This window comes from Apis mellifera, linkage group LG8 (assembly GCF_003254395.2).
Source record: "Apis mellifera strain DH4 linkage group LG8, Amel_HAv3.1, whole genome shotgun sequence".
NCBI lineage: Eukaryota > Metazoa > Arthropoda > Insecta > Hymenoptera > Apidae > Apis > Apis mellifera.
The window spans coordinates 10,417,446-10,435,546 of record NC_037645.1 but is presented as its reverse complement, the minus strand read 5'-3'; the positions used below and the strand labels follow the sequence as shown (position 1 = coordinate 10,435,546).

General features: G+C 32.7%; 2 protein-coding genes across 2 annotated transcripts; both read left to right on the top strand.

Annotated features, from left to right (window-relative positions):
- The first annotated feature begins 1,856 nt into the window (after positions 1-1,856).
- Positions 1,857-4,699, top strand: LOC725804 (cuticle protein 18.7). The gene is made up of 2 exons (XM_006568268.3): positions 1,857-2,442; positions 3,645-4,699. Exons 1-2 carry the CDS (start codon positions 1,988-1,990, stop codon positions 4,069-4,071), a joined length of 882 nt encoding a protein of 293 aa, XP_006568331.1. The 5' UTR covers positions 1,857-1,987; the 3' UTR covers positions 4,072-4,699.
- Positions 4,700-5,643: 944 nt separating this feature from the next.
- On the top strand, positions 5,644-7,976 carry LOC102655690. Its single transcript, XM_026442256.1, has 5 exons — positions 5,644-5,816; positions 6,697-6,964; positions 7,063-7,152; positions 7,219-7,363; positions 7,823-7,976. Exons 1-5 carry the CDS (start codon positions 5,644-5,646, stop codon positions 7,882-7,884), a joined length of 738 nt encoding a protein of 245 aa, XP_026298041.1. The 3' UTR covers positions 7,885-7,976.
- The last annotated feature ends 10,125 nt before the right edge of the window (positions 7,977-18,101 follow it).

Here is an 18,101-nt window from a genome sequence, read left to right as displayed (position 1 = left end):
CCCTGGCCTTTATATAGCACCTGGGAGAAAAGGTTTCGCTCCATGGGGCACGCGTCCATCGATGGGAGAACGCGCGAATAGGAGACGCCCTGTGTCCAATAAAATTAACCACACCTGACATTGACATTCGGTCCAATCGATGCCCCCCTCCCCTCCCCCCTCGTCGGAATTCGTCTCCCCCCAAATGGATGACCCGCGATAAATTTTCGCGAAACAATCTTCGATTCTTTCTCCCCCTCTCTCTTCTCCTTCTTTTTTTCTTTTTTTTTTTTCTCCAAATTAGAAGAAGTTTTTGCGCGATTGTTACGAGATCGACGATTTCGACGACCTCGAACTTTCTCAAAATAGATCTCAAAGAATTTGTAATTGAGTTTTTGCCCATTTAAAAATCTTGAGATTCTTAATTTTAAATTAACGAGATTGGAACGATTTGTTGTTTGTCAATTTTGTAAATATTTGTTTTATTTTTTTCTTTTCTTTTTTTTATATAATTGGGAGATTATTGGGATTGGATTAATGAGAAATTAAGTGGCGCAAAGAAAAAATTGTGTTTCAATGTCGTATTTTTGATAAAAATTTCGAGATAGATCATCATATGAAATATATTATGAATGTGTGTTGAGAAATTTTGAATTTTCGAAATTTTCGAATTTTTGAATGTTCGAAATTTTATATTTATAATATTTTTTATTAATTTTAAAAATTGTTAGTTCTAATTTGTAATGTTCGTTCTCGTCGAATTTCGAAATCGAACGAAATAAAAAGAAATTGATTGATATTAAAATTCTCTTTATTAGACAGAATTTATTTTTAATTTGTCCCGGCTAAAAATTAAAATACATACCGGTTTTCTAGAGTTAATATTTATGCAACAATAATATGGTAATATCACGCCGGTGCTATAGTATTACAGTTCCATTTTATCATATGTTTCGATACCTTTTAATACCGCTACGTTATACTTTCATTATCCTAACAATATTAATTTACTTACAGAAGGTGATAGTTAAATTACTTACAAACATCGCCAACATATTAATTTACATTCTACAAAGAAAGAAAAAAAAGAAAAAAAGATACGAATAATCAATCATTGTTCATTGCAACGTATAAACAAATATAAACAACGTATAATAATATAAACAAATTTTAAGATTTTTAAAGAAAATTTCTCAAATTTTTAAAACACTCGTCAAATAAATCTCAACAACGACAAAGATCAATAATAAACTACAAATAACAATCCAACTATAAATAACAAGATGAAACAATAAAACAATAATAATAACGAAATGTACACCCACAACCCACTTACCAACAACAATATCCAACCCCTCCACTCGGTGTCTGGAAGAAATCGCGCGACACCTAATCCCAAATCCAATCCAATCCAATCCAAAATCATCGTATAGCGACGTCGGTAAAAAATCATGCTACGTGATCCAGCACAGGACTTATCGGGCCGAACGGTTACGCGATCGTCGGCCTTCGCCGGCATCGCCCTTGGTATCCATGGCCAGGCTCGGGCTAGAGAAATGACAACGGGATCGGGTGTCCTTCCCGCGCGCCACTCCACGGCGAGAGAGAGAGAGCCACGAAAATGGAGAGCCCCCAGTAGTGGCGCAGCTCCATTTTTCCACGGCTTCTCCACACCCGCAGAGCCGGCCGTCTACATCTCGTTTTACAAACACTTGCTTACCTTGCCCCCTTGGGGAGAACGGAAACGCGGGTGCCCAGGCCACCGTCGCGAAAAATCCGCCCTGGTTCCATCTACCCACCGCGTTACGTGATCCCACGTTGCGCGACGTGGACAGCGACCAGAGTATGCACGGCTATAAAAGCCGTCCTAGCGACGACGCGTCTCATAGTCATCTCCTCTCGCAACGATCCTCCTCTCGAGATCACGATCCCTGAGTGAGTCAGAGAATCGGGCAGGAAGGAAGCCTGAGAGAAGCCTGAAAGGAACGTCTCTAGAAGAACGATCATCATGGGGCCGGTTGCCGTTGGTTTGCTGTTGGCGTGCCTCGTCTCCGCGGCGTCCGCCAAGCCGGGGATCTTGTCCGGGCCCCTGATCGCCACTCTGACCCCGGCGGCGCCGGTTGGGCCGGACGGCCGGGTGCTGGACACGCCGGAGGTGGCCGTGGCCAAGGCGGAACACGCGGCCGCCCATCTCAACGAGAGATTGAAGCTGGCCGACGAGGCGGCCAGGTCGGGCGGCGGTGGCCCCTCGCCATCTCAGGCGACCGTCACCCTCAAACAGCCCTCCCTGCTGGTAGCAACCCCGAGCGTCTTGGTGCCGGGCGCGCCTCTGGGTCCTGACGGAAGGGTGGTCGACACGCCCGAGGTGGCCGTGGCTAAGGCGGCTCACGCAGCGGCCCAGGCGAACGAGAGGCTCAACTTGGCCAACGAGGCGGCTAGGTCCGTCGCTGCGGATCTCAACAGGTGATTTTCTTCCTTCCTTTTTCTTTTCAAAGACTCAAGGCTTTCGCTAATTTCTATCACTATCATCATACCATCCTTCCTTTTTCTTTTCTTTTCTTCTTCGACAGAGCGAAAGACTTTCACGAATTTCTATCATCATCATCCGAATTTATTAATCTCTAGGATTTAAGGTTAGGGATCGATTTATTAAAGTATAAGACTCGCTTTTAGACCACTGGTACCTCTGGTCACAGGTCTCAACAGATGATTTCCTTTCTTCCTTTTTCTTTTCTTTTCAAAGACTCAAGGCTTTCGCTAATTTCTATCACTATCATCATACCATCCTTCCTTTTTCTTTTCTTTTCTTCTTCGACAGAGCGAAAGACTTTCACGAATTTTTATCATTATCATCGAATTTATTAATGTCTAGGATTTAAGGTTAGGGATCGATTTATTAAAGTATAAGAGTCTCTTTTAGACCGCTGGTACCTCTGGTCACAGGTCTCAACAGGTGATTTCCTTTCTTCCTTTTTCTTTTCTTTTCAAAGACTCAAGGCTTTCGCTAATTTCTATCACTATCATCATACCATCCTTCCTTTTTCTTTTCTTTTCTTCTTCGACAGAGCGAAAGACTTTCACGAATTTCTATCATTTCTATCATCCGAATTTATTAATGTCTAGGATTTAAGGTTAGGGATCGATTTATTAAAGTGTGAGAGTCGCTTTTAGACCGCTGGTACCTCTGGTCACAGGTCTCAACAGGTGATTTCCTTTCTTCCTTTTTCTTTTCTTTTCAAAGACTCAAGGCTTTCGCTAATTTCTATCACTATCATCATACCATCCTTCCTTTTTCTTTTCTTTTCTTCTTCGACAGAGCGAAAGACTTTCACGAATTTCTATCATCATCATCCGAATTTATTAATGTCTAGGATTTAAGGTTAGGGATCGATTTATTAAAATGTGAGAGTCGCTTTTAGACCGCTGGTACCTCTGGTCACAGGTCTCAACAGGTGATTTCCTTTCTTCCTTTTTCTTTTCAAAGACTCAAGGCTTTCGCTAATTTCTATCACTATCATCATACCATCCTTCCTTTTTCTTTTCTTTTCTTCTTCGACAGAGCGAAAGACTTTCACGAATTTCTATCATTATCATCCGAATTTATTAATGTCTAGGAGTGTTTAAGGTTAGGGATCGATTTATTAAAATGTGAGAGTCGCTTTTAGACCGCTGGTACCTCTGGTCACGAACGGAATAGTGGCGCCAGCAGTGATCCAGGCGGCAACGGTGGGCCCCGACGGAAGGGTGCAGGACACGCCGGAAGTGGCGGCGGCGAAGGCGGCCCACGCGGCGGCCCAGTTCAACGAGAGGATCAACCTGGCCAACGAGGCGGCCAGATCAGGGGGGACTATAGTGACGGCTGCCCCGGCAGTGGCGGTGCCCCTAGTGGCCAGCAACGCTGTCGTGGTGCCAGCTGCGCCCATCGGCCCTGACGGAAGGGTGCAAGACACCCAGGAAGTGGCCGTGGCGAAGGCAGCCCACGCGAACGCTCATCTGAACGAGAAACTGAACCTGGCCAACGAGGCAGCCAAGTCTGCCGACGTGCTTGCTGTTGCCGGCCCCGCGCTCGCCTATGGACGCCTCGTCTATTGATTGAACCGGTATCGTTTCTGACACGTTCACCGCTTGCTGCTCGAGTTACTCACACTAGGAGTAGGAAATCATGAAATTTTGTCGTTCGAAAAGGCAAGAGAAGCTTTCATAATAATCCATATCAAGTAGTGATTCATGATATATATATATATATATGTAATGTGTGTGTAAAGTTTTCCGACGTAGAAATAGCTTTTTGTATGAAAATTATTCGTGTTAGAATATTATCGTAGGTTATCCAGGATTTGGTCATCGCAGTGAACGTGTTAATTAAAAATAAACGAAGGATCATTCGTGATTAATTAGTCGATACTTATTAGTTGCTCGTAGCGAGGGGAACATGGGGATGGGGAACACACGATATTCGGTGTTCTCTCGAAGAAGGTATACCTTTTTTTTTTTCTTCCAACGATTCGATTGGCCAGCTTCTGTTTTATCGTTTAATTATTAGATTCGAGAGCAGAAAAAAAAATGGGCAAATTAATCGTCATTGCTTTCTTATCCTTTTCCGTGATCCTTTTAATTTTGTGATGTTATGATTTCGAAAAGATAAAATTGTTGAAATACTGCCATGTAGAAGTGAAACGATGATTGTAGACTGGTTTAAATAAAGTGAATTTTGAAGAAATTATCGTGTTGTTATTGATAAATAATATATATATCTTTTATATCTCTGAAACTAATAAATTAATGGTAATTGTATCACCAGACAGAAGAATATCTTACCTTTCAACTGGTAATAAATTCACGATTTGTTTGACAGGAAAAAAAAAGAGAAAAAAAGTCCGAGCTTCAATTTCACTTTGACACGGTAGTCTAAGGGAATTGATACATATTAATATCGCGGCAATTTTAGAATCGATCGCATTGAATTTGGGTCGAGGATCGTATGCAAATAGCCTGACAAATGATTACAAAACGGAAGATTCGTAGACAGATGCAATAATGGCACATTAATTTCCTAATAAAATAATATTTAAAATAAGAAATAAATTAATTATAATCGTGATTACGTAAAATTTATTAATTTTACGAATTAAGCTTTTATAATTTTAATAGTTGTTGAACTTATTACTAGGAAACCCTACTATAAAATAATTTATTATATAATTAATATAATTATTTGTAAAAATGTATTTAAATCGTGATGCAATTTTCTGAATTTTCTTAGCAAAAAATTATTGTTTCAACCATTACACCTTTTATTAATTTTTTTCTTGAAGACATCAGCGACGAATCTTTATTAGCCAGACTCTGCCTTTCACTGATGTAATATATAAGAGCAGAAAATAATAATAAAAAAAGGTTGCATCAAAACAGACAGAATCTACAAAATTCAAAACACTCTGAAAATTCCAGTTTTACTAAAATCTCTATTACCTCCATTCAACGCCATCACAAAAAATTCCCTAACCTCAAACATATGTTGTCCCCAAACAGAATTCCAATCCAGTCGTTCAACTTCTTCTACAAACCACTTCTCCCTTTAAACTGTCTTTCAAATTCTTCTTCACAACGTGCATTCCTCTGTATAGGTAGTGGCACGAGAAAAAATATCTTGGCTCATAGATTATGACGATAGAAAATGGCGACGGTGAGAAGATTCCTTGGATCGCAGGCGGATGTTTGCGCCAGGACGGCCCTGAAGAGGCGTACATATTAGGATATGGCAGGGTGTTCAGGTTTTCGAGGAGGAGGAAAAAAGTTCCAGGAGTGAAAATGTTCCAGAGCCGGATTCCAACCGAGTGAGTCCTTGGGCCCGTACTCGACCAGTTTCAGTACTCGCGCCTTTGATCCTCGTGTTTCCGCGATCAGGCTAACACCCCTCCTTGCTTTCTATATATAAGTGGGCAATACGTGGCTGGAATTTACAAGATATCGAATCGAATCACCATGAAGAGCGTGCACGTAAGAAATAAGTGTGGTCGCGTGGGTGAATGGAATGGAAACGTTCGGTTGCTTCAGGCCTCTGTGGACGTAGATAGATATGGGTGAGAATGGTCTGGTGTCACGGGGGATGGAGCAGTGTCTCTCAAGCATTTGGAAAGATCTTTGTCCCTTGGTTAGATTTAAGAGCGTTTGTCAAACGTCTCGAGGATTAGAGAGTGATCGAAGCAGTGGAATCGAGTAGGGATTTGTTGTTCTCTTTTCATTTTTATTAGATCTTCGTGGCTCGTAAAATGAAATGGATTTTAGGAAATATCATCAGTTCTTTAACAGTTGTTACATGATATAGATAGAATAAGATTGGCATTTGAAATTTACAAGTAAATATCGATTACCTTGAATTTTAAAATTATAATCTAGGGAAACTGTAAATTAGAATTTAATATATATATATTATCTAAAGATAATCTGATGATATTGAATTTTGCTTATCCAAAATACATTAAATAAATTCAATTCATTTTCTAATATTAATCTTTTCACCTTTCGTGAAAAAACTCTCAACAATTTTATTTCAATAACTAGAAGCTACAACAAACAATTGATTAAAAAAATATTCTCCGAACGAAACGAAATACTCGATTGTTGATTTTTAATTTGTAACTCAAATTGCTAAGATTTAACGATATTAATTTTAACACAATAATTTAATCGAGCGATTGATCATTATTGTTTGTAAAATTATCCAAAATTTAACCAGTGCCCTTATTTACAGATCCTTCTCTTCTCTTGCTGCTTCATTTCTTCCTGTTTGGCTCAGCTAGCTGCTCTCACGTACCAGGACAGTTTCGGTTACAGTAGCCCTTACTCGGCGAGGTCGGAAATCAGAACGTCGAACGGCGAAACGCGAGGCGCTTACAGTTACATCGATGACGCAGGAGTTATTCAGACCGTCGAGTACGTCGCTGATGCAACGCACGGTTTCCGGATACTGTTCACCAATTCAGTAAGATTAATGGCAACACCGATGTAGATTAGATCTTTTTGAGTTTCTTTATTCGACTCGATAATATTTATATTACGTATATATATTTTCACTGTTAGATGCAAAATATCGAAGGAGTTGGTGATCAAAGGAAACAGATGGAACAGAAAGAAGATAGATTAGGGAAGGATTATGCATTGCAAGGATCTGTAAGTTTCTTTCTTTTTTAAATGGATTATTTTTAACGTAATAAAATTACTTTCAATATATCTCAGATGGAGTTTAATAATGGAGCAAGAAGGAAAGAGAATTTACAGTTTAAACCTTCGATTGTCAATGAACCTAAGATATCCGTGTTTAAAATCTCTCAAGGAAATCTTCGGATTAATCCATTCCATTTTTATATACCAATAAACGAAGGTAATTAAAAAGTTAAAATATTTGATATATATTTTTTCTCCCTCCCATAAGTTTCAACTTTTTCAATAATTCATCATATTTTAAAGAGGTTAAAAATTGGAAAACTCGTAATTTTTTTTTAAATTTTCCAATCTTCAATTTTATTTTGTCCATTCTAAATATATACTTTTTGAGAAATTAATTCAGAGAATTTTCATCTTAACCAATTATTTTATACAATTTTTCTTATAGATAAGAACGATCCTAATTAATTTTTTTCCTCCAAAAAAATCTCGATTGGAGCGTAATCACGTATCTCAGTGAAGGTCGTTCTTCGCTTCCTGAACCGATGATCTTTCAAGAATGAAATTTTGTCACCAACATTTAATCACACTTTCATCCACGAGAGTTAAATAGGATTTAAATTTTTCAAATTTTCGTTCAGCTTTACTTTATCCTCTTCTTCTTTTCTTGTTCCAGACCGAGCTATATTAAAATATGAAGAAAAAAAAGAAAACGAAAAAGAACAAGACGATTCATAGAGAGGATATATCTGAATATTTCTCAATCCACAATTTATTTCTATATTACGAAATTTTATATTGTTTATATTTTGATTGAAATATTGTATTTCGTTAATAAATAACACGTAAAAAGAAATTAATTATTTATACAAATTCCAAAAAAGATTTTCTTATTGGGATATTTTTATTGGATTAAAGAAAAATATACCATGTTTAAAAACATGGACAAGTAGAGTGATTTGTGAGAGAAAAAAAATGAAAAGTCGTGCGGTTCTTGTACATTTGTCAATTTATTTTTATTCTTCTTTACAAAATAATGCCGGCTGCCGTAGGACAATGAAACGTAGGAATACACGACGCATATAATTCATGTCAATAATTAATATCGATCGAAAATTAACTCTAACATCTCCATCGTCCTCTTCGTCGTCGTCCGCTATTTGTCATTTTTCCTTTAGAAAAGTCACGCTTATTAAAAAAAAAAAAAAAAAAAAAAAAAAAAAAAGGAAAAAAAAGGAAAAAAAAAAAAAACGTCTGAATCGTGTCAACACACATTGTCAAATAATTCATTGTATTCGTCCCGTTTCGTTATCATGAAGGGAAAACTTAAACTTAAATCGTAGAAAGGCCATTTTGTCAATTAACGATACATATCAATACTTTGTCATCAATCGCATGAGAAGCTTATTACGATAAAAACCTATATTTACATATACCGAAGATATGGATAGCGTGGTGGAAATTTTTATGGATAGATTTGCGAAAAAAAAAAAATAAAAGGAAATTAGACAGAACAATGAAACATCGACTTAGACAATTATAAATATTTCTTAACTTATTAACGTAACACGTATGTAATAATTTTGCAGCTTCGATTGTGTGCAGATTCGAAGAGAAGAAGAGGGATTAAAACAAAAAGAGGAATGATGGAAATTTAAGAATTTTTTTTTAACAGATGTGAAAAGAGAATGAAAAATTGGAATGGAAATATGGTGGGATTATTTGAAACGTTCGGGACAACCCTTTTTCCTTTTTCTTTTTTTTTATTATGCACAATATTCGAATTTACCTTTGAAAATTAACCCTCTATAATTATTCTCATTATCTGTCAATATATCAATTCTTTTATTTCGTTATATATATCGGAATTAAATCTTTAATTGTTATTATATTTATAAACTTAATTCGTGAATTTTAATTACAGAGAGTTAATTGTTTAAACGAAATTTTTTTTTAAATATTTTTATTTCTGTCAAATAAAATAATTTCTCATTAATCAAGTATCGAAAGATGAAGTGAAATGAAGAGTAAAAGGGTTGAACCGAATTTCCGTCCCTGGAACACACTAACCTCGATTAATACTGAAAAAACACCGTTAAACGCGATCGATAGATCTTGATCCTAATGAACCTCTCGGTTCTATCCAAGTCTTAACCAGTTATAATTCTTAACCATTAATGATCATCGTCATATGCTCAATGATCGATTGATTAATTTGTGGCGTTTAATGATAAAAAAAAACCTCAGTAATAACGAGGGTTAATTAAAATTTTCGATCGCTATATAATCGATATACATTAAGAAGATAATAATAATTAATAATATTTAACGGAAAATTTATTATAAACTTATCATACTAATAATCGTAATAACGTTAATGAATAATAATAATAATAATAATAATAATAATAATAGTAATAAAATGACGCGAATGTCCCCTGTGTCACTCGTTTTTCGCACCCCGCCGTTACCATTATCGCAATATACGTCAACATCCCCTTATACATATAATATAAATCTAAATATTAATATATATATTTTATATATATATATATTTTTATAATATTCATATTTATATATAACATATTCGTCCTAAAACTGCACGTTCACGTGCGATTAAATCTGATTAGCGATTTTTTTTTTTTCTTTTTTTTTTTTAAACACCACCTCCCTCACCCTTCACTTTCCACCCCTCTTCAATTATATATCTCTAATTTTCTCCTTTTTTCATTTATTGTTATTTCTTTTTTTTTTTTTTTTTTATCCTTTACTTCGAATTCCATCGAACGTCGAATATTTTCGTTCGATCGAGAATCGTTTATTTATAATCAGGGAACGAATTTTCTCGAATATTTCCATTTCTCTCGTGTCGAGAGAAAAGTGATAAATAATTTAACAAAGCTATAAAAATAATCTTTCAATCTTGATATGTAATACTTATTCTTCTTTGTTTTAATAGCTTTGTTAAATTATATTATATCTAAGTTTAAACACTTTAAACATTTTCTACAATGTTGAATAGAAATTCATTTGTAATATTATTCGTTAAAAAGAAAAGAAAAAAATCGATTAAAAATAATTTTTACTTGCAAATTGCATTTAAACGAATTCAATTTCTTTTTCTCCCGAACAAACTTTAATCGAGATTAATTTCAATTTTGAGAGATAATAGATACATTTTATTTTTTTGTTTGCAAATTTAAAATTCAAAACGATTATCAATAATAATTTTTTATTCGAATAGGTCGACAGAATTCGAAGTATTCGAAGTATTTTCCTTTCGTTTATATTCTTTTTTTTTTTTCTTTTTTCTTTTTTTAAAGCGTGGCAAGTGAACGAGATCGGAGGATAAAAGAAATACTGTTGGATCGAGAAGCATTTTATTCAATGTCCTCCCCTCCATTGCCGCACAGCTCTAGATTTTTTTTTTCTTTTCAATTAATTTTACAACGTACTCGACAGTTTGATATATTGATGCTTCGACAACTTCTCCCCCTTTTCTTCTTCTTTTAATTTTTTTTTTTTTTTTTTCTTTTATTCGGTCCCGAACTTTTCACTGTAGAGCTACCCCTATCGTTTTACGCTCCTCTAACCTCTTCGACCTCTCTCTTTCTCTCTCTCTTTCTCTCTCTATCTCTCTCTCCCTCTCTTTCTCACTGTTTTTTTTTTTTTTTAGTAACGTGGGCGGTATTCTCTTGAAACGTTAACAAAAGAATTCACACTAAGCCACTTTTCGTCCTTCTCACGATACACCCGATCGATCATCGAAGTTTTGAGTGAAATATCATTTGTTGTGTTTTGCATACGTTTAAAACTTTCTCATATATTCTTTGCTTAGTTTTAAAATTGTTCGAGGATAAAGTATTTTTCTTTCTCAACATTTTAATAATTGCTGTTTATAATTTTCGAAATTATATTAAAATTTTATTTTCAATAAAATTCATTTTCTTAAAATATAAAAAAGAATGAAACACATTTGGAAATATACGTTTGTGTTGACGTTTAAGAATGAAAAAGATTTTTATAGTATTTATAGATATATGATAATGATCGAGTTTTGTTAATTAATTAATTCCAGGACGAGAAGTGGCTCGACAAATATTTATACGGTTCCTCTTTTAATCTTTTAATTACACGCTAATAATTCGCGAAACTACGTCGATTTATTCTTAGCGACGATAAAACATTATACAACGTTTCTTATTAATCTTTTTTTTTTTTTCTTTTCTTAATTCTCATATAATATATATATATATATATATATGTCTATGTTCCTGTGTGTATCGTGTGTTTCTCATGTAAGTGTGTATTTGGTGTATGCACCATGTGAGTATATTCAGCTCTTCGTCTGTGCTGGTTGAATGTAATATTTCCAATAAAAATTGTATAGGTTTATTATATATCTTTTTCTCTTCTTCCTTTACCTCTAATGCTTGGAATTATTATTTAAGTCGTGTCTTCACAAAAATGAAGATGAATCTGGATTGGAAAATAAAAAGAAAAAAAAAATAAATAAATAGATAAAAATAAATGAAAATTTATAAAATTACGGTTGTACAAATTGTTTGGCAATATAGATTTGTTAATTATTGTTAATTTTTTCTATAATAACATTAGCAGTTTGGCATTTGAATATTTATATATATATATATATACATATATAACTTTCACAATATTTATTTTTATTACTTCATTTGGTCTCTGCTCCAAATAAATGAAATTATAAATTATTATATAATTTTACACTCTCAAATCATTCAAAATTTGAACGAAATAAGAATTTTTCTTTTCAAATAAAAAATTTCTAAATAAATAATTGCAAATACTTATCAATGTTAATTAAAATGCACCATAGACCGAATAATTATTCCAAGTATCAAATATAGTAGTATATGATTTCTCATTGACGTGTGATATTTTTCGGAAAAAACTTTCTTTCTTTTTTTTTTTTCTTTTTTTTTTTCTCGAAGAACATCCAGCATTGACTCTCGTAGCATCGTTAATCTTATATCTACACAATACTGTTGCGAGTATCGAATAATCTTATCGTCGACTAATTAGTATCAGCGACAGTTATCCGACGTTACACGATAAATTACGGGCAATTGACTTTTATGTCCCTATATTATAGTGTTTCAGACGTACACGTCTCGTAGGAGACGAGTTTTTTTTTTTTTTTTCGATATAGAAATAGAACGATCATTCTCTCTTTCTTCGTTCTCTCATTCACGCTAACAGCTTTCATTTTCTCGGAAAGATACGAGTCTTTTATCGAGATTTTTTTTTTTTTTTAGAGTTATTTTTCGCTCTCTGTATACACACAGTTGGATATTTTCTACGAAAAAAATTAGAAACTTTTTTTTTTTTTTTTTTCTAGAAAATTCTCTTCTGGAACATGCAATTAGATCGAGAAAATGAACTATTCGAAGTTTTCCTTCGAAGCCACGATGCAAAAACGATGATAAAATTGATTTTGAACTTCTTTCTTAGAGATATCTATTTGTTCAAAAAAAAAAAGAAAAAAGAAAAAATGTAATTCAACACGGAGAGAATTTTTCAATTTTGAAAACGAAAGAGTGTGGAAATAAGAAGTTTTAAAAAATTGTATAAATAGAATTTTTATACAATTCTTTGAATCAATTTATTACACGACGATAATTTTTAAAAATTCACTGAATCATTGCATCATCATTCACCACTTTTTTCAATTTAATTTCTTTGATGTTTGATGTTTTTATGTTGCAAAAAAGTTTATGCATCGTAGCGTGGAAGAAAATCGATAGAAAATAGGAAAAATTCAGATAGGGAAAAATGTCGATACTATTCTATTCTCACAAATTGTTGCAAAATTGTGCAATCAGTCGTAATTCAATATTTTCAAAAACAGTGCATTGTTAAATTTCGGCCAAAATCCGAAAAGTATACTTTTCTAACTCATTAGGAATAATGTAATACAAACACTATAGTGCAATAATTAATTAATCCGTTAATTATTAATTAATACTCTCTTTTTCTAATTTTAATTATTAGAAAAAATGTAACTTAATGTAAGAAATATATTTTTATCTTCAGAAACAAGAGAGAGAGAAAAAAGAAAAGAAAAGAAAAGACAAGGGAGAGACTACTACTTTTTTTAGGATACTAACTTAGCAAGATTAAGTTAGATTAATTAATTATCACATACTATATCTCTACGATTCTTTAATATTATTAATACACATTTACAAGGAATTATCGTCGAATTATATTCTCCTATGTTAAACATTATCTATAATTAGTACTATCATTATTATCATATTATCGATTAACGTTAACGACACTAGATTCAATATTACTGTATTTCGCTTAATTAATACTTCCCGCGATTTCAACCACGTAGAATCAAATTTTTTCTTTTTTTTTTTTTCATCTTGCAAACGCTGCTCAAAATTTCGAGAAATTTCTTCGATAGCACGTTCCTCCTCTTATCACAGATAAGATATATGATAGCACACGTCGCGTTTGCAATCGATCAATTTGCGTCGAAATTTACCAATGCACTGCACCCTCGATTGAATCGAAGCTTACCCGAAAAAAGAATCGGATCAAGACCCCCATTTTTCACGCGAAAATCAAAATGTGAATTTCCTTCGCCTTTTTTTCGCCGAGTTATTAAATAAGATATGTGAAACGTGTCGAGGAATTATATAGGAAAAATACTTTTAGAATGTTTTTTTTTAGGCCTCGTTAAAATCGTGCGTTTTTTTTTTTTCTTTTCATTTCTTCTTTTGCGATTATATTTAAATTAATCATTGATGATCATCGATGAAGAAATTTTTGTTCTTGCTTTGAAAGAGAACGTATTTTGATTTGATCTGGTTCAAATCATCCTGTTTCTGATTTGTGAAAAACAAAAATTTATATTATATTTTGAAAATGAAACGCAATTACAGTGAAACAGAACAATTTTCATAAGATACATATTATAAATTATTTGTTCGTGTTTGTACATGTTGTTCGAATGATTTAGCATAATGGTGTACAGAGGACAGCATCATGCAAAAGATCTTATTGAGAAATGATTGTCATTATTGATTCGTGATAGTCCCATTCCATCGTTCATATTCGTTTCTAAATATTATTAAACGTGTTATTTCTATCGCTCTTCGTCATCAATAAATTTTAATTACATCATATTTACATATGTGAACAAATTACTACAACTACAATATTAATTAATATTTAAATCAAAATTAAATCAAAAATTATGAATTTAAAAATATTATACAATTTATATGGAAAGTTTATAATCAAGTAACATAATTACAAACAAAATAAAATTGAATAAGATTACTTTAAAACCTGAATAATAATAAAATCCCTTATTATTGTAATCGAAATCTTAATTAAAGTGAATTAAAAAAATGATTTCTTGTTAAACATTGCAGAAGATTCTAAAAAATATAATCAGAAGAAGGAAGCCTCCCCTTTAAAATGCCGTTTGTTTCGTTTCGATTCGACTTCTGGTTCCGGAGATATCATCGTCCGAAGGGAATAGTAATTTTTTCTGCCTAGCGTATATATCGCTCTCTCACTTCCACACTCGGATCTCTTCCTCGCGCTCACTAAGTTATAAGATCGAGTCACGTGACTGGTAACTCAATACTCAATGAAACTTGCCGAGTCATTTATCGCTAGTATTGCTAGTGAGTCAATCACTTTCAGGCAAGTATATAGGTCACGTCGTTGACCTACATTACCATCCGAATTAAAGTTGAAATTTTTAACCATTTATATCTCCGGAACGGATCGAGATATCGTCTTGAAACGAAATGCGTTTTAAAAGATGATGTATCGACTACGTTTGGGGGAAAAAATTTTAATTACATCGATGAAATTTTTCTCCTATTTTAAAATTTTTTTTCATTATCGACGAAGTTGATCGTGATGAACGTGTGGAAATTATTTTCGTGTGATATTATTGAAATTTTGATATTTTTTTTTTTATTGGAACGATGGAAGGTAATTACGAATCATCAATGACAGCAATAATAAAGATGCTCCAGTGAATATTCACGTGCTGAGAAGGTCGAAGCTTCGAGTGACAGTAACAGCATTAGTAAAATAGAGGAATTTGTGCAAAATGGAATCTGCCTTCAAAAAAATTCTATCGTATCGAACAAGTCAATTTTTAAAACATCTTATTCGATTTTCTTTTGTTCGTCCCAAGATTTCGATAGGTGAAGGTGAAGGAAAGATTGGAAATTTTTTTTCGAAGGATGATTCCTTTTTGTCATAATAATTATAAATAAAGTGCCGACAGTAGTAGCGATAGTAGGCCGTTCATAAGTTGACGAAGAGGAGGAAGACGACGATAGGCAGTAGAGTAGTGAAATGGTCGATGATCGGTTTTTGAGCTGGAAGAAAAGTTAGTGGAAACAGAAAAAAGGCGCGAACACGCTGTTGAGAAAAGTGGAAAGAAAAGCGAAGGGTTGTCTAAAAAGTTGAAAGGCTCGAGTGGAAAATTTCTTAACGCAATTCCATATAACTATAATAATTAAATTGTTTGAAAATATATGCATATATATATAAAAAAAAAAAAAGAATAAGAAATACTTAAAATAAAAAAAAAGGAAAATCAATATATTCACGAATATCTTACTTTTCTTTCTATTAACAACTCAATTTTGTTATTCTAAAATAAATAATGAAAAAATTATTATTATTATTATTATTCTGATGAAACGACGAAGTCCATGAAGCAGTCTCCCTTCTTTTTCTTCTTCATTTTTACGTCTCGTTTTCTTTTCACGACAGAGTTCATGCTGGAGAATGAAAACTTTCGAAAAATAGAAAAAAAAAAAAAAAAAAAAGGAACGAGATACATGTATATGTACATCGAGTATTACAGCATACAGATAGAGCTACATATAAGTATATTGAAAATTATAAAACACTGTTAAGTGAAATCTTTCTTTTTTTTTTTATACAGCTACCATTAACAATATCGAAAAATAATAATTAATCAAATTATTTAAGCTATACTTTTTTTCTCACAACTGTAAAGTTTAACATTGTATACAAAACGGAATAGGAATTTTCAACTGTAACAATATAATTTTTATTTTATGATAAATTTTAGAAAAGAATTTTATTCCGAATTCTCTCAACCGATTCGTTTCTCTTCGTCTTCGAAACGTGTTCGTCAGTCCGTTCCCCAATTTCTACGAGACTCGATTATCCACTTTCAATCGTTTACCAAATCCTTAAAATCATTCTTAAGTCCTTAAAAATAAGTTAGAATAAAATAAAAATAATGATTACGAGATAAATACTGCACGTAATGTGTTAATTAAACAATTAACTAGCGATGGAACATATATCGAGCAAATAAAAAGATACTTAAATGGTGAAATTTGAACAAACGACACACGTGTCTTCGTTTCCATTCGTAAATATCTTCTTCTTTTTTTTTTTTTTTTTTTTTTTTTTTTTTTTTTTTTTTTTTTTTTTAAAAAGCCTTTCTGCCTTTGGCCATTTCAAAACTTGTACAAACGGACTCGTAACGAATTCGTTTAAAAAACGTATGGCCTGTGCCTTCTTCTTTATTTTTCTCTTTTTTTTTTTTTTTCCCCTCCTTTCTTTTTTGGCATTTAAAAAAAAAAAAAGCTTCAGGGAGTTTCATAAAAATTCAAGACCTCGCAAATTGCGAGTTGCTTCGAGGTGAATTCATTCGAAAAATGTGGCCTTGTGCTGCTCGATCCCGAAGAAGAATTTTCGGGGTGGGGGGGGGGTTAGAGAGATTCGGATGCAGAACTGAGCAGTGCTTGATTGGATTTGGAAAACGATGAGTTTTAGTTTGTTTGAAGACAGAGTTTAGCGGATTTTTTTCTCCTCGTTTTTTTTTATCTTTTTTTTTTTCTTGTTTTTTTTTTTCATGTTTGTTGTTTGTGCTGCTTTTCGAGTTGTTGGTTTAATTGGATTTCGTTTGAATTTGATACGTTTTGTGATTGGTATCACGATATAAATTAAATCTGAAATTATTTTCTAGGAGAATAAAAATCGTCTACTATTTCAATTATTCTGTGAGAAAATCTATACGTTTTAAAAAATTCCGTAGTTTTCATTTAAAATATTCCCCGATGTAATTTTTAAGTTTTGGAAATAAATAAATATTTTTCTAAGAAGCTTGCTTCGATTTGTTGATATTTAAACATTTTGGTCCAAGAATTTTTACCTCGGTATCCGAATTGATCAGAATTATCTTCTTTATATTTCCAATAAAGATTTATATAATTTTTAATTTTTTTATTATTTTATTAAATTATATTTACGTAATATTCTTTTAATCCTTCAATATTATTATTATTACATTTAAATTTTATATAATTTAATTCTTTAATATTATCGATTAAATTATAGTTTCTTATCCAACTTATCTATTATTATTATTACTTAATTACATTAACGCATTGAATGCTCAAGATAATTATTCAAATTATTCATTATCCTTAAATAATAATAAAAATTGGAACAAGATCTACGATCACGAATTATTATCTTAACATTTACAATTACCGATTAAGTGATATTTCTTTTTTTTTTTTTTCAATTTTAAATTAAACTTAAATAATTCATATCTATTCGTATAAATTCACTTAACTTCTAACAAATCTATTAACATTTCCTGTTTAGCAACACCAACAACATAATGCATAATACAATTCCACTTTTCCACTATCTAATTGCCGATAATAAAAAAAAATAAGATTGCCCAACTCTGATCTTGAAGATAAGACAGAAAAGACAGAGATAGAACAGCGTGTCGTCAAGGTTTTAGAAGAAAGACGATTATTGTTAGAGAGAAAAAAACATTAAATGAGAGACGATAAATAAATAAAATAAATTTAAATTGCAAGAGGAAAAAAATTTTCCGTTGTTTCGATGCCATCTTTCTTCCGTTCATTCCGTTAAAA

Bases quoted from the DNA above. Each gene is read 5' to 3' on its own strand.
- LOC725804 (XM_006568268.3), top strand. From the start codon at position 1,988: ATGGGGCCGGTTGCCGTTGGTTTGCTGTTGGCGTGCCTCGTCTCCGCG. The intron at 2,443-3,644 runs GTGATTTTCTTC...AGTCGCTTTTAG, and splicing joins GTCGCTGCGGATCTCAACAG to ACCGCTGGTACCTCTGGTCA.
- LOC102655690 (XM_026442256.1), top strand. From the start codon at position 5,644: ATGACGATAGAAAATGGCGACGGTGAGAAGATTCCTTGGATCGCAGGC. The intron at 7,153-7,218 runs GTAAGTTTCTTT...AATATATCTCAG, and splicing joins ATTATGCATTGCAAGGATCT to ATGGAGTTTAATAATGGAGC. The intron at 7,364-7,822 runs GTAATTAAAAAG...TTCTTGTTCCAG, and splicing joins TTATATACCAATAAACGAAG to ACCGAGCTATATTAAAATAT.